Source organism: Phalaenopsis equestris, unplaced genomic scaffold (genome assembly GCF_001263595.1).
Source record: "Phalaenopsis equestris unplaced genomic scaffold, ASM126359v1 Scaffold000174, whole genome shotgun sequence".
NCBI classification, from domain to species: domain Eukaryota; kingdom Viridiplantae; phylum Streptophyta; class Magnoliopsida; order Asparagales; family Orchidaceae; genus Phalaenopsis; species Phalaenopsis equestris.
This window is the reverse complement of record NW_018164616.1, coordinates 2,148,135-2,164,959: the sequence shown is the minus strand read 5'-3', so window position 1 is coordinate 2,164,959 and position 16,825 is coordinate 2,148,135. Positions and strand designations below refer to the sequence as shown.

The window sequence follows — 16,825 nt, the reverse complement described above, 5'->3', positions numbered from 1 at the left end:
GTTCTTGGGGTTGCCTTGACCGAAAGTTTTGGCGGCTGCCTCCTCTCTTCTATTGACCCTAACCGTGAGCATTTATTTGATTTTATTGGAAGGTTCTATGTTCATTTGATATATGAGGCTATTGGTTAATTTGGGAGTTGGGAAACCTTAATTTTGATATGGGTTTGGAAATGCTAGTGGTGGTTTCCCCCAGGTCATTTTCCTTTTGTTCGATTTATGAATTTTGGAAGATTCCCAAATCTTATTTGGGAGAGTATTCGGTTGAGCCAAATTGAGCCTATGGAAGATATTTTTGGAAGATTGACACCGATGTAGGGGAGGTCATTTGTGGGTGATCGTCGTGTCGGTTCGGGTCCGTTTCGACTCGTTCGAAACAGGATTTGGAAAGGACACCCTCCTTGGGTTGATCCAATTCTAATAAAGCGAGAAAATGACATCTTTTTGGATTGATTCAAGGACCTTGGGTCATACTTTTTCAAGTCTTTTCGTCATGAGTTTTGAGAACTGATTCATCCTCCATTTTTTCGGTGTTTTAGGTGGATCAGTGCCTCCTGTCTCTGACCTCATTTTTGTTCTTTTTTTATTCCTGGTTTCTTATTTCGTTTTTTGATGTTTATGTCCGATACATAAGTGTCCACGTACAGCCTTTTGCTATACGTGAAACCATCAAATAAGGTCGCAAGTAGGTCAGTTTTGTTTTGGGGCTTAGGGCGGTGAATATTTGCTACAAACAAAATTGATACAACCCACTTTTGTATGCTTGAAACCTTTGTGCATACTAAAAATATAAATTTTAAATACATTTAAAAAAAATTGGTTGTCCACCTGTTGATTTCCTGTTTGGGCCAAAGAGTACCCTCCTAAGTTAGGTTCAGTAGGGCACATTTCTAGTTGAGTGGCGGGCTTAATACATCCGAGCGACCGAGTAGCCTTCGACGACCCTCGAGTACAAATATATATCTGAGCCTAACCCTACCTGAGTGCTTGCGGTTCCTTCTTTTCAGACTTTTTCATATATTTTATCAAAAAATTTGGACAAAGCACTCGTAGTCTTTTCTCCGGGATTTTCCTGAGGTTTTGAGGATTTTATTTGAATTTTTACTCGTTAATTTTCTCGAGCTTTTCGTCATGGATTATTCGTTGATTTTTCCCGAATTTTCCATCGTGGGTCATTTACCGTTCCTTCTCGAGTTTTCCGGGTGACGTTTCTTTTCTTCTTTTGCTTTCGTTTATATAATGTATTTCAGTTTGTTTTATTTGTACCTGTTGCATCAACTACACCTAAGGAACAGCGGATCTCTCAGGTATACAGGTTTGCTTTGTGTTTACAGCATGTTACTTTCTTGCAGTCACTTTCTTGCTGTACCTTTTACCTTTTTTTTACACCGCATGTTGTATTGTTCTTTTTTACTGCACAATCTACTGTTGTCATGTGTTAAACATTCTACTGTTGTTTCATACACTGTACAACTTCAACATGCCTCTTATAAAATGTTTAAAGAACTACAACCATAAGGTCACCTGATTTGACATCATAATCTGACACCCTAGAAAACTTAAACTCGTCTCATCTTCAACAGCAGAACATGTCTACACCAGTTAAACTATTCATTCCTTAGAAGTTAAAACAACAATCCACAAATTATTTGCTTATGCAACATAAATCCTCAACCTTATCTTTAGACTTTTGTATGATTTTGTTATACAATATAAGCCCTAACTCGTCTAAGGATTTCGAGATTATCGTTCGTCACGACCTAAATCCTCACATCTTCCAGGCTATTTGTGTGATCGTTTCACATAAATGTAAGCTCTAAAAAAAAAATTGGCAGGATGAAACATTTAAATAATTTCTTCTTGAAATTGAGGCCAAATCATAGGGTAGACTGGGAAGTCACCGAGGTTTTTTTTCGGATCTGTGACCTCCCCTAGTTCTTTCTACTTTGGATTCTACAATAAATGTTCCAAGTTTGAATCATTCCCCTTTGCACATTTCTTTGTCTGATTTCGTTGAAAAGTCATATCTTTTTGACATCCTTGAAGATAATTTTTCTTGATTTTTATCGAGAGTATTCTTAGGTGACTACGGTTGTCTAAGATGTAATTAACTATTGGGGTTTGCCCTTATAGGAATCATTTCCGAACCCAACTTAAATAAACCATATTTAATTTTTCATATTAAATAGGGGCAAATAAAACGGTTTCGCAGACCAAACGGACGTCATATATTTTTTAGTTTATTTGATCGAGTTTCATCCTCAAGTTTTGTGCTTATCCTTCGAGATAGATACAGGATTTGAGGTATAATGCTCTTTCATTTAAACTATGAAAAATATAAAATCAGAAACTTAAATCTATATGTAAATTAAAACGTCCTTCCAAAGAGAGCGACAGAATTTCGATTTCGGTGACCGACAGCTTCTTACGGGTAACTCCCCAAACCAAAATAGTGTCGACAGCAGTAAAGTTGTTTGCAATAGAAATTCCATAACAATATATTTGATACTTGAGAAACAGAAAACCAAAACAGAACAGTAAAAAAACAATAGATGACCCTCACTAAACAAATAATTTTTCGAAATACCTATTCCTTATAAATAAACCCCTAGACTTATTCAATATTCCCTCTTTATCAATAGGACCCTAAATAAGATCGAATTCTCAACAGAATCCAAAATTAAATAGATCTCACATCTAATTGAAATTATGCAACCATTCATGCTTAATTTGTATCTGACATGCATTCACTCTAAATTTACCAAAGTTCAATCTAACAGTTTAAAATCTAGTAATTTAAATAATGAAAGGCAGCAAAAGTTAAAACAAATTTTAAGCTATATTTTTATCGAAAGATAGTTATAGTCTTGAACACAAAAACTAGAATTAAAAGCTTTAGTATTCAATACATAAATTTATTATTATTTCACAATACAAAATGATATAAAAATTTGATATAATTTATAAGAAATTCAATAAAAATACCACATTCATTATGAAGCATGAAAAATTTACGGATGTGCGGGACGGTTAGAAATTTGAGATAATTACATATTTTAAAGTATTTTTATTTATTACAATTTTATTTCCTTCAATCCAGAAGAAGCATTCGTCCAAGCAGAATGAAAACTGAAAAGGAAAACATCTATGAACAAAATTGAATTTGCCTTTTCTAGCACAGTGTTGAAGCTCGGCAGCAGAACCTCCACCGGCGAGAAGCCTCCAGCCACCTCCAAGAACGTCGGTGAAGAAATCGGAGCTGCAGTGGGCGGTGTCGTGATCTTCATCTTCGTTCCCCTCACCGGCGAGATCTTCGCTCTTGCAGGGCCGCATGTGATGAGTATAAGCGGTCGAGCAAGTGAGGGAGGGAGGGGGGGGGAGCAAACAAACCTTCGAAGTGGGATCGAGAACGTGAGCCGCGGGGTCGATCCCGCGACCATGTCTATTAAAGGACGTCAAACGACATTTTCAAAAACGCTCCCCGAACGCAGCAATCAAGCACCCAAGCGACATTTTGAAAAAGCCAAAAGCACCAACAAGCTACGCCAAACGAACCATAAATCTCATTGTGTTGGTGGGAATGTGATAAAATTGCAGAAACCGATTCAATAGATTTAAAACAAAACTTAGAATAGAAGTGCGCAAAATAAGAAAACATATATAACACAATATTTAACATGAAAAAACTCGAGAACAAGAAAAAACCACGGACAACACCACACCAAGAAATCCACTATGAAGAAAAATTAGTAGAATTGTACAAATTACGCCACAATCAAGTCTCTTCAAACTTTGTAACACTTCAGACTACACATCTCCTCTCTTTTACATAAGAGAAATCAAAATCGCGTACACTCCAATTGGCAAAAGTGAAACTTTAATCGAAGAACGACTCAAATTTGGTTATTGGTGCATGAGCGCCGTAGAGGTGCTCCAACTGGTGTTGTTACTCCAACTGGTGTTGTTGTATTGCATCCGAGCGTTGCAATGTTACGCTCTCGAGTTCTATACTGGAGGTGTTGGGGCACTACTAGCTCGACGGTAGGGTGCTATTGGTTTGGAGAAAAAACTTTCAAGGTTAGCGCCCCATAACTCAATACAAGGGAGACACCCCCCGTACCCCCAAGCAAACTCATCATCAAGCTTGATAAAAAAAACTAACGGCTCCAAGTGAGCAATTGCATAACAGAATCAGGTTCCACATAATAACACATTGCTGCAAAACCACCAGCTACAAAAAAGGAAGGCAGTCACTGCTTCCTCGTTCGCACAACTCTCAATCTCAGAATCCCTTCTATAATTTATCTGCTCATGCAAGCCCTCATAGAAACTTTCCAGGAGTCCTTTAACTGTTGGAATAATAGGAAAAGTTCTTTAAAGTTGAAAGAGCGCAGTTGTCGTTCCCACCGAGTTAATTGATCATAGGGTAGGCAAATATAACTAGCCAGTACCACCTTATAAGTAGCAATGATAAATCTTGCGCTGTTATAAGTCTAGTGAGGGTAGATGTCGCTTTCATAAAGATGAGATATACTTTCATGCAGAATTTTTATAGGCGATTTATGCAGACTGGAATTGTGTTAGGAAAATATATTTATAAGTAAACTTCAAAATCTTAAGATTTAAAATGTTCATAAGGAAATTAATATTTTGTAGGATAAAATAATGAGTACTATTAAATAAGTTGTAAAAAAAGTATTTGGATAATCAAAAGGAAAATAATCTTATGATTACAAATAGTTGGTGGTGGAATAATAATATGCAAGAAAAGATAAAAAATAAAAATTTTTGCTATAAGAATTTGTTTATAAATAAAAAGATAGAGAATCGGGAAAAATATAAGATGGGTTGTAATGAGTCAAGAAAACAATTTATTATGCTTGAAATTTTGTTTTTAATGATTTTTATAATAAATTATATACTAAAGAGGGTGAAAGATACACAAATGAACTAGTGCAAAAAGATAAGAAAAGTAAAATTTAGTTCAAGTAAAATGTATTAAAAAAGAAAATCAAAAAGTGATTTTTTTATATAAAGATATTCAACATAGGTGAGTGAGATATTTTGATGAACCTTTCAATGAAAAATATGAAAATATGATCGATTTTAGTAATCATAATATCATAAATAATAATAATAAAATTATTTCTAACGTCGCATTAATAAAACAGAAGTTGAAGAGGCTATAATGAAAATGAAGTGTAGAAATATAATAGGACCTGTTGATATTCCAATCGAAGTATGAAAATATTTAAGAGATCTAAAAAATTTCATGGCTTATTATACTTTTAATATTATTCTAAAAATTAAAAAGATTTTGATAAGTGGAGAAAGAGTTTATTGGTTCCTATTTTTAAGAATATAGGAGGTGCACAAGAATGAACAAATTATAAAGAAATTAATGGATCTATCATAAGGTAATAGCAGAGAGAAATTAAACATAGGTTACAACATGATACAAAATTTCTCAAAATCAGTTTGGATTTATGTCAGGCAAGTTTACTATGGAAGTTAGAAGCTATATATTTATTTATAGATTTGATGAAAAAGTACATAGATAGAAAGGGGGATCTACTTATGCTTTTTGTTAATTTAGAAAAAACTTATGAAAAAATTCTAACAGAAGTATTTTGGAGAGTTCTAGAAAAGAAATGTGTTGATATTACTTATATTCAAGTCATTAAAGATATATATACTAGAGTTGTTACACGTGTTCAAACACAAAGAAAAATGACGAAGTATTTTCCTTTTTCAATTGGATTAAATGAGGCATGCTTTAAGCCCATATCTCTCTGCATTAGTTATGGATGTGTTTACCTGACATTTATAGGAGGATGTATATTGATATATGTTTCTCGTTGATGATATCTTTCTTGTGGATAACAATAGAATTCAAGAAAAACTTGAATTATAGAGGTCAATTTTAAAGTCTAAAGGCTCCCTTTTGAGTATATCCAAAACTAAATACATGAAATGTAATTTTAGTAGTAGTAGATCTAGTGGCGAGGTTGTAGCAATGAGTGATTAAGTCATTAAAAGGAGAAAAATTTTTAGATATCTCGGGTCTATTATTCAAAATGATGGTGATATAGATGGGATGTTATTTATTAGTAGAATTCAAGTTGGATGGTTGAAGCAAACGAATGCATCGAGCCTATTGTGATATAGAATAGTGTTGCTTAAACTTAAAAGTAAATTTTACAAGATGGTAGTGAAACCTGTAATGCTTTATGGCACAGAATGTTGGCAAGTAAAAGAGAAGCATAAAATTAAGTGTTGCTAATATGAGAAAAAACAAGAGGATGAGTGGCTTTACACTTAGAGACAAAATGCGAAACGAATAGATCTGTGAAAGGCTTTGAGTGGCTATGAACACAGACAAGATTAGAGAGTTGCCTTAGATGGTTTCGTCGCATTAACATCGACCATGTAGTGACCCAGTTAGGAGAGTAGATGTTTTATATTTGATTAACGTTAAGGAATGTTAAGGTATACCTAAAAATACTTGGGCTTGATGTCTAAAAGACGATCTTAATTTATTAGAATTAAGATAAAAATATGACACAATGGTGAAAAAGAATTCATGTAGCTGACCCCACATAGTGGGATAAAGGCTTGTTGTTGTTGTGGAATTATGTCAGGAAATAAAGAGTTAACCCACTTAGGGCTTAATCAACACCCACATAGGTGATAAAAACCTTCTTGGATTATTATCACACACCTTATTTGGGGGTCAAACATGATGGAAGACGGATGTGTAATCACATGATACTAGTTCAAAATGCATTGCATGCAACAAATTCAATCAATCATCGTCGGTTAAACAAAAAATATTACACTTGACATATTTGAAACATCAAAATTACTAAATGACACTCATGACTCATATTGTTGAGGCCGCAACACAAGAGAAATTCAAAGCTTCATGACTAAGAGTCAATATACATTATTATTATTATTATTATTATTAAAAATCAAATCCCACCAACTTTTAACCTACCAAAGGCAAACACCACATGTCCCACTATTACAATTCTAGTTGCAACATCATGGTCCTCCTCCTATGTCTCTCAGGTACCTCCCTTCCAACTCTCTAATTATAATAAAAACCCACGATCAAATTCTACTCTCCCCATGACCTAGCTCCAGTATACATATTCTTATCCCGACCTCACATACAACCTCTCCTCAACTTCCCCCCCCCCCCCCCCCCCCAACCTTCTCTAACACCAACCCATTTCAAAATTCTCGAAAGAAAAGTTACAAGGAATTCATGATGCAGCTCGCCGAAGAAGGCACTGCGAGAACATCAACTAGCAAAAAAAAAAAAAAAAAAGAGTTCGTGAGACTATTGATTTGAGTAAATCTGACACAAATTCTAATACCACACATCGCTCTCGGCTCTAATCACCACAAATAAGAAAAATATAATAAGCGTTCAATTTGTACTCTTGAAAGCACACCAATATGTGCACACTTCTTCTAGAAACTGCATCAAATATCAAAGAGCAAACTCTTGAATGTGCTTAATATAACTATGGCACATTTCAAAAGATCAAAATTGTGAAAATTTTAAAACATTGAGATCATCTTTAAAGAAAAATCTAAATTCTAGATTACAATCTTGAGAACAAGCAACTACTTTGACAAACATACTCAGTTCCCTAAAAAGCACATCAATTGTTAATTTGTTATTGAGTATATTTTGATAAGAGTGATGTTATCCAAATCAAAGTAAGAAAAATAATAATAATAAAATTATGTGGGCTCTTCAAGAAGAAATAAAATTCAAACATTTTATTTCGAGAAATGTGAGGTCATTTCAAAAATTCTAGAAACTATTTAAAAATAAACTATCTGCATGTACACCAATAAGGTGGCAAATGCTTGAACATAAAGTCAAAAAATACAATGCCAATTAAAAATGAGATAGGCTCAAATTTTCCCTAAGCTTGTGAGGTACTCATGGATGAGGTAACCCGTGATTATGAAAAAAGAATCCTCCGATTATGTTGATTTGACTACTTTCTTGATTAAGCCTAAGTTACAACAACATAAGATAAAGCATCCATGGAATTTTAAATAGGTTCAATCTCCCCATCATGCCCATCCCTACATCTAGCAGGTGATATCATATGGCCATACAAGCTCAATCTTAGGCATCTCATTCCAATCGATGTGAAGTTATAAGTTTCTCTTTTGTTTCTAAGTATTTGAGTTTATCCTCCTTGTTTCCTAGGACATCCAGCATATTTGATGTCCATAAAACTTTATACAGTTGCATTATGATTTTTACCTGATCAAACCTACCATAGCTGGAATGTAGATAAATTTTGAATCATTAATTAAGTGTGTTCTCTCATACGCCTAGGATATAATTAATTTTAGCAGCTTGAAAATCTCGATCTTCATAATTAGAATCAACCTTGTCTAGAGCCATATGTTTGGTAAGGAAAATCTTTGAACAGATACATTCAATTTGTTTTCTATTGATCCTCACATGCCTATAGTGTATTATTTCGCTATAGTCGAACTCTTATTACAACACATAGGAATCTTTCAAAACCAACGGACAAAACGAAAGTCATAAATCGTAGAAGATGTTAGGTACCATTGAGTTTGACAAATGTGTTAATTGTGAAAGAGGGTTTCATTTAAAGGAAAGGAGTAGAGGCAATAGGCGAATGGCACCAGGAATAAAGAAAAAAGGAACGAGAAGTTAAAAAAAAAACATGTATCTATGGTAAGTTGTTTGTAATTGGCTAAGGGAAAAAACTAGTAGGTGAGGGATCCCTAAAGCAACGGAGATCACGAGTGCATTGAGTGAGCACAGTCGAGCAAAAAGGGTAATTGCAAGCAATTGCATGGTACAGACAGGGGCTCGTATGACACTTGCCCGCTCTCGCTCGATAGAATAGATCTGCTTGTTGTTGCTCCCGTTCACCTTTCTCATGCTCGAACGCACTAGCTCGATCCCATTCTAACTCCCTCTCTCATGTTGTACTTTTCATACATAGTCTGTCTCCCACTCTCTCTTATAGGTTTGTTTGCTTGTCCCATGCTTGGTCACCCAAGGCAATTGTTGGTCGAGCTGCTCACCCTCACTCTATTTTCTCTCCTCTAATGCAAACTTGCATATTTTTCTCAATTTTGGCCCAAATCCCACTTTGTCTCCGTCTAGCCACATAATCGTGAACCACTTAATGTCTAAGTTGAAAGATTTTCAATTTTTCCCACCCCCCCCCCCCCCCCCCCACTCCACCTCTTTTTTTTAATAGGGCACCGCATTATATGTGGCTTATTCAATAAATTAACTCCTATATATATAATCAACAAGTATAATGTTCTAAAGAACACCCAAGTAAGCATACATCTCCCACTAAACATAAAGAACTTCCCTATCTTGACATTTTTCAAACTAAATAGAAAACATGGGGCTTGTGAGATTGACCAACCCAAAGGTTTGACTTGAGAGAATCCATTTTCTGCCTAGTTTGGATGCAATTGAAAGGCTACAATAAAGCCTCCTCTTTCTCCCCAAAAAGGGCATCGACATGGCATTTTGAAAGGGCTTCTTCTTCTTTCTTTTTCTCATTTCTTAACCAATAATATACCCTTCTTATTTATGGAACATAGATTCACCCCTTGGCACCATTGGATGAGTGGGACTAAATAAAAACCTCCCCAAATCATTCCACCAAGCTGAGACCACATACTCTAGATTCAAGGAGAAGTTGGATTTTTTTTCTCAAGTCAGTTGAATTTGTAGGGGTCACACTGGAAATTATCACTTCCAAAAAACTCATTAATTAGAGTGCATGGAGCAATTCCCCTGTGTCGGCTAGTGAGGTCCCTTCACCCAAAAATCTCAAAAATAAATGGACCTAAAGGACTTTCCCATTTTTGCATTTATTTTTGACACCCAGAAAGGTTCTTAGCATCACATTGAGGGTCTGTTTGGGGCAGCTGCAGCTTATCCAAGCTTCTGCTGATAAGCAGCTTATCCAGATAATCTACTGATGAGCAGCTGATCCAGATAAACTGGCTGACTGTTTGGTTTGTGAGTTTGGAAAACAGCTGATTCTGGATAAATGAATATTCTGCCCCTGTTCTGAATAATTGTTTAGTTGTTTGGTTTGTGCATTTTGTAAACAACTTATTTGCAGTTTGTTTTACAAATTTACCAACCTTCTTAATTCAAAATATTCTTAAATGTAAAACTACAATTCTTTCATTTTAAGAGCCAAAGACATGTCCATAACAATTCATATGCCCAAATACTATACAAATCCATATAGTAACAATTTCATTTGCATTTACTTAAGAACAGGTACTATAATTTCAGCAAAGCACTCGAACCAAAAGCACTCAAATATCAGTTACAGATAAATTGAACCAACAATACTCAAATAACATCAAAGCACTCCAACAAAGCACTCCAGCCAATTTCGACAAAGAAAACATCACGAAAGCACTCCAGCAAAGCACTGTAGCACAGATTTCAGGTTTTTACATGTTAAAACATAAGAGAAAACAATGAAAATTTATAAACAAAAATATCTTCTTTCTTTTCCTATTTCTCAGCCATTTAAATTCATAGATGCAACACAATACCCCTTCTACTCTTCCAATTTATTTTCCAACTTCATATTTTCCTTTAATCTAACATGGCGGGCATCAATAAGTAGATAATGCGTACAAAAGAAAATGATTCCGGGAGCTAGGAGGTGAAGGATGTGCAAGAAAATCAAATTGATAAGCAATTTTGAAGGGAAAGGGGAATGCAGACTACAGAAACAGTTACCATTATGAGAAAATTTATCTTTTGAAAACGCCGCCGCACTTATAAGCTGCCCCAAACGGGCCCTGAGTCATCAATGTGGTCACAATCTAGGTTGTCAAAGTAAATCCTATTTTGAACCCTACAAACTAAAACAATTGAGGCAATCCCTAAATGTTCATCAATGTCTATGAATTTGTGCATTATATGAGATAATCACATCCAAGTAGAGAAACATGATGTCTAATTAAAAAATAAAAAAATGAAGAGAAATGTCACGCACAATTTAAGAGAGAGAAAGATTTAGGGAGAAAACTCTAGGCAAGAAAAACAACAAATAGAGGAGAGGAATTCACTACATCGAAAAGAAAATGAGTCACAAGTGCCAAGTGCAGATATATGTATGTGTTTGTGCGCGCACGAGCTTGTTTGTGCAGGTGTTTGCATGTGCGTGCATGTGTTGTGTGTTTGTGTGAAAGAGAGGCTGCCACCCCTGCATCCCACAGAAGCTAGTGGTGTGGTCCAAGATTGAACCAATTGGCTCAACCTCTCTGATATAAACATAGATTCACTCCACAAAATTTTGATCCAAGCCCAATAAAATTCAGGTCACAAATTCTAACAACTAAAATGTGATGGGAATATGAATATCTTGGACGCTAAATAATAGATGTCCATATGAAAGTTCATCCAACCATAATCTTCTAGTGATTGAAGAAAAAATCAACAGATACTTTGTAATAAATTCGTATAGCATGGAGACAAAAAAAGAGGACCATTCCAACAATCCCAAACCTGCAAAATGTCACATCTCAGTAAATACACAATATGAACAAGGAGAGTCAGATGAATACCTGCGAACCTGAACCAATATATGGATCACTTCCCCATAAACCATCCACAAGCTTGGTATACAACTGTTCTTTGGGAGTTGGTGCAGGTGCACCATAGTAAGAAAATTCAACGACATCCACATCACACCATATACCTCCTGGCCCCTAAAACAAGATAAATGAGAAAGATCAATTACCAATTGTCAAAAAACAAATACATGAAGACCTCTTTATTCACAATTATGTACTCCAGAAATAAGCAAAAAGCATCAAATTTTGAGATTCTACATGACAAAACATATGAAAAAAAAACTTACAAACTAATCACTATAGAGACCAAATATAGAAAATCCACTTAATAGAGACAGTTTCCGATGACCAATACCTCTAAGATAGATGGCAAACATTGGATCTTGTTAAGCCATTTCTGGTGAACTTTACGGGCAACAAAAACCAGAATTGCAGGTATACTAGTTAGCATACCCTGCTGAATACGGAAGCCTACTGCCGTGCCAAGACTGTATCTCCGCAAGATTTTACTGTGAAATGCCCTGATTGTCATCAAATCAAGCAATGTTGTTGCTTGTTGACCCCTCGGTAGGCGCCCTGGATTACCTGGAAGGACTCCTTTCTGAAGGTTCCCAAAATAGTTAGCCCGGCCTTCCGCTGAGTCATGCATACGGGTAGATGTAGGCCATGAGAAATATGCAGCATTACTTTCAGAGTGTTGGCCTCCTGATGCATATGGCTGAAGAGTAGAAGGGCTACAGGAAGGCAGGTTTGGGTGACAACATAATTTTTTTTCAGCTTCCAATGTAGACTCCTCTGATTGGGTTGATCCCGACAGAAGACCTTGAATGTATAAAGGCCTTTTCATATTACTTAATATCTATGATAATATCAAGCCATTCTGAGCTCTTTTGATGAAAAATAAACAATTTGTGAGAGAGAAACCTGCAGAGAAGACGAATAATCCGCACTTATTCATGTGACATAAAGGAATCCTAGTAGCATAAGAAATGAGATTCTATGAATGAAAATAAACTTGAACACTGAAAAAAAAAGACAGAAGTACGCATAGGAAGAGGGATCCAATTATAGTAAGCATAAAAGCAAATTAGGATCTTTGCAAAAGCATTCCTCCGATGAAGATTAAAAACATATATATGCCTTTAAATAATAAATTTCATTATCAAACTCTTACTCTTCGAAGAGACAACTGTCTGACCAGTGACAATGAAGTCTAATGGTCAGTGAGATAAATACCAAAAGAAGGGGGAGAGAGAGAGAGAGAGAGAGAGATGTTGAAGCACTTTATTTCTTTTTCTATATATAAAATTTAAATAACAAGGGAGCTTCCACTATTACCAACATAGAGTCAACAGAACAAATCATGCTAACACTCCCCTCGAGACTTCAAAGAAAATGTGCAAGATTTTGATCATATAACCAGGGGTGCAAGTAAAGGGACCAAATAATAAATTAAGAAGAGATTTGACAAAATGAAACATTAATGAACCTCACCAGAAAGAAAGAATTTGGCTTTGACATATAAATATAAAGAGACATCAGATTACTTTATAGACCATTTATAGTACCCAAAAAGCATGATTCATGCTTAATGCATCCTTAATCAATTAATTAGATATGGTGTAAGAACAAAACCAGTCATATCCATCAATGATATCATCTGAAATTAAAATAAAAAGATAAAAAAAACAATCTATAGACTTACAAAAAAGAAAGCCATAAAATACTATGCCAAATACACAACTTGAGATTTCTTGGTTATTCTATATACACCATGTAAGATAGGGGTATTACAAAATGCTAACTAAGTTCGCTAGTATAATCCATAACAATCAATAAAATGACAATTAAGCCATATATATTTTTTAAATATCATCTTGCCGCCCAAAAATAAAATATTTGCCAAATAACATTGAACCAAACACAACATCTGATAGATAACACAAATTAAAATTAAAAAAAAAACAAACATCCTCATAGGTTATTAAAAACAAAGAATCAGTTTTTTTCAGAAAGAGACTGTATTGAAAACTGAAAGACACTGTCAACAAATACTGCCCACTATAATTAGGCATACAGGCTTCTTCGAAGAACAGCAGCATCATAAAACAGGAGAGAAAAGTTCTCATATATGAAAATCAGTGCCTGCCCCTTCCATGATCTTGCTGAAATTCGCAAACTAGCTAAGCAAAAAGAAGACAACCAATCAGATATTCATCTAACGAAATTCTACTCTGTAAAGAGGAAGAACCCAAATCAAAAAACATCCATTATGCCCTAAACCCTCCGGGACGATGCACTCATCGCCGTTCTTGAACAAAAGGCCAAAATCACTCAACTCCTGATCATATAGTTACCCGATGGAAGAGATTGATAAAATCGAGAAGGCGGTTCACCTTGGCGTGAATGATTACGGCGATGCTGAGCAGCGAGGGGAGGCTTTACGGGATCAACAAATTGCCAAAGCGTGTTCGAGAGCATCGAGCTGGCATTAGCTCGGTAAAGTGGAGGATGAAAGGAGAGTGGAGAGAGGATTAGTAGGGTTTAGGCCCCATAATACAAGGTTAGAGGTTTGACAAAGACGCAACTTTTCTATTGGGATTTCACTGTAGCAAAGAACGGAGAATAATCCGGGTAAAAGTGGGTGTTTTCCGATTAATTGCCGAGTTATATTTGTGTAAAATTATAAACTATAGTAGGTTTATATTTACATATTTAACACTTAAAACTTCATGCGTACCCCCCAATTTCATTGTATTTACATAATTTTTTACATACATACCAACTAATCCCACATATATATATATATATATATATATATATATATTAGCATTTATGTAGCTCCCCTGTCTTCGGAACATCCTATCGTGGAGGTGAGGGAGATTCTTCAGACTCCGCCGGCCCTAGAACGTATCACTGATATTACAGGTGAAAATACTTCTGTTGCATCACTACCGCCTCATCAGATCCAGAAAGATATCAATGCTACTCAGACTCAGAGGATCAAGATGTGCAACGTCCTACACCAGTCCGACCACCTTTGGACCAATCCATTGATCAATTGAGTCAATCCTCGGATGAGAAATGACAGGTCTACACATCTAGGAGGAAGAAGAAGAATTGAGACATACTTGAGTTCAAAAATCTGATAGATGATATTTTGGTTACTTCGGGTAATGGTATGTATCTTACTAATTTGTTAGTTGACTCCCTTCCGAGAACTAGAGGCAGAGGAAGAACTAAAGTGAGACGTCCATAGCACATTTGCGTATGTTCGTGGATTTTTGGTTTTTTATCTTTATATATCTTTGCTTCTTTGGATTTTTGTGTGCATTGTATTGTGTGAGTCGGATCTTCTTTTAGGTCATCTCATACAACCTATCTGTACATTTCACTCTTTAATAAATTAACTCTTGGGCCTTTTTTTTTTAAAAAAAATAATAATAATAATATAAGCATTTATGTAAAAATTGAGGTTTTAAGCGTTAGATAGGTAAATATATAGGAATTGACTTCTAAACGATGGATGGATTTTTTTCCCCTTTTGTTGGTAAATAACGATGCTCAGTAAAAGTTTGGAAAAATGTGTTATTTTTCATAATCGAACCAAAAATTTGCTTGGTTGGATTTAAAATTGTTGAATTTATTTGATATAAGTGCAGTATCTTATATTATATTATATTATAACTATTTTTAATATAAATTTATTAAAAAAAAATTAATTAAATCATCATTTAGACGTGCTTGTTTAATCTATTTACTAAAAATCATGTATGCATATCAATAAATAAATAATGAACTTTTCTTTTGAGCTTTAACAATTTTGAGAAGCAAACTATTATTCATTTCGGAATTGTGATTTAAGAATCAATTCTCTTGAAAATGACTATAACTATACTTTACATATTGTCATAATGTCCACTAAAATAGTTTAAAAAAAAAAAGGGCCTTTTATATACTGCCATTGGTGGACTATTGAATAAGGATGCACATTGTAGGGTAAGGAAGTACCCCGATGAATAATAAAGTACCCTGCGGAGTAACAAAGTACCTTGCAGAATAACGATGCACATTGTGGAGTAACAAAATACTCTATTGAGTGAAAAATTATTCTGGTTATAGAGAAACATAGTGTTCAAAATATTGTACTATGACGTGCCCCTAAAACAGTGTATCAAAGACCCGATAGTAACTTCCAGCACCAATTACTTTCAATCATTGTATAATGATTATTTTTGTATACAAACATCATACTTGAAGTAAATATTGTAACCATTTTCTCAACTGTGTGGGATTAGGATCTATTTTTGTACTTGTGAACTTATGGTGGATCATTTTAATCAGGTCATGTCACGTGATTTTTTTGACTCTCCGGGCTTTTCCACATAAAAAACACAGGTGAACATCAGTGGGAAAGCCAAAAAACATACAACGTATAATGAGCTATGCATTTTTATGGGGAAGCTACATGACACCTGCAAGCAACAGGTTAGTAGAAATCATCACATACTCCCCTTTAATGGTACTTGTGTGTGTGTGTGTGTGTGTGTGTGTGCACGCGCGCGCATTTGATTCCATACAACAATGTTAAATTATTAATCTACTGACACAAAGTTTTTGACACTAGACAAAACTATGATAAACAGATAAAGTCGGTGTCCACAAATCTTACATACTTATAATAAAATAAAGTTTCTTAAAATAAATAATCCAATGGGCCCAATATCATTCAATTATGAGGTCATTAACTTACTTAAATGCTAAGGATTATACTATAATTAAATGAAACAATATGAGACTATCATGGGCATTCAACCAGTCTTAAATGTACTCCTTTTGCCATGTCCTTTCCACTACCCTTAATGGCTTGCAATCATTTTTTTCTCTCTGGATGATATGATCCAATCTTTTTATGATCTCCTTGTGATCTCCTTGAGTCATGTGTCTCTCCGGAAAGAAAAAATATTACATCAGTACTACGCACGTAGAAATACCGTGCGCAACCAATAAAATCACGCCACGAGCGATAGGAGAAAAAAAAACGGCGCAGTAACACGGAGAATATTCCTTCCCGTGTTATTCATGTGTTATTGCGTGTTATTCATGTGTTATTGTGTTATTGTCGTGTTATTATAACACCAAGAATATTCTCATGATACAATAACACATGAATAACACACAATAA

At 35.0% G+C, this 16,825-nt stretch overlaps 1 protein-coding gene across 1 annotated transcript in view; it reads right to left on the bottom strand.

Moving 5' to 3' along the window:
• Positions 1-14,266, bottom strand: part of LOC110022204 — a gene marked incomplete at its 3' end in the record, with an annotated part of 30,158 nt that extends 15,892 nt beyond the window's left edge. The window contains 4 exon segments of the mRNA XM_020721032.1: positions 11,632-11,775; positions 11,996-12,564; positions 13,718-13,823; positions 14,037-14,266. Of these exon segments, the coding sequence (XP_020576691.1) occupies positions 11,632-11,775; positions 11,996-12,487 (636 nt within the window).
• Between the last annotated feature and the right edge of the window lie 2,559 nt (positions 14,267-16,825).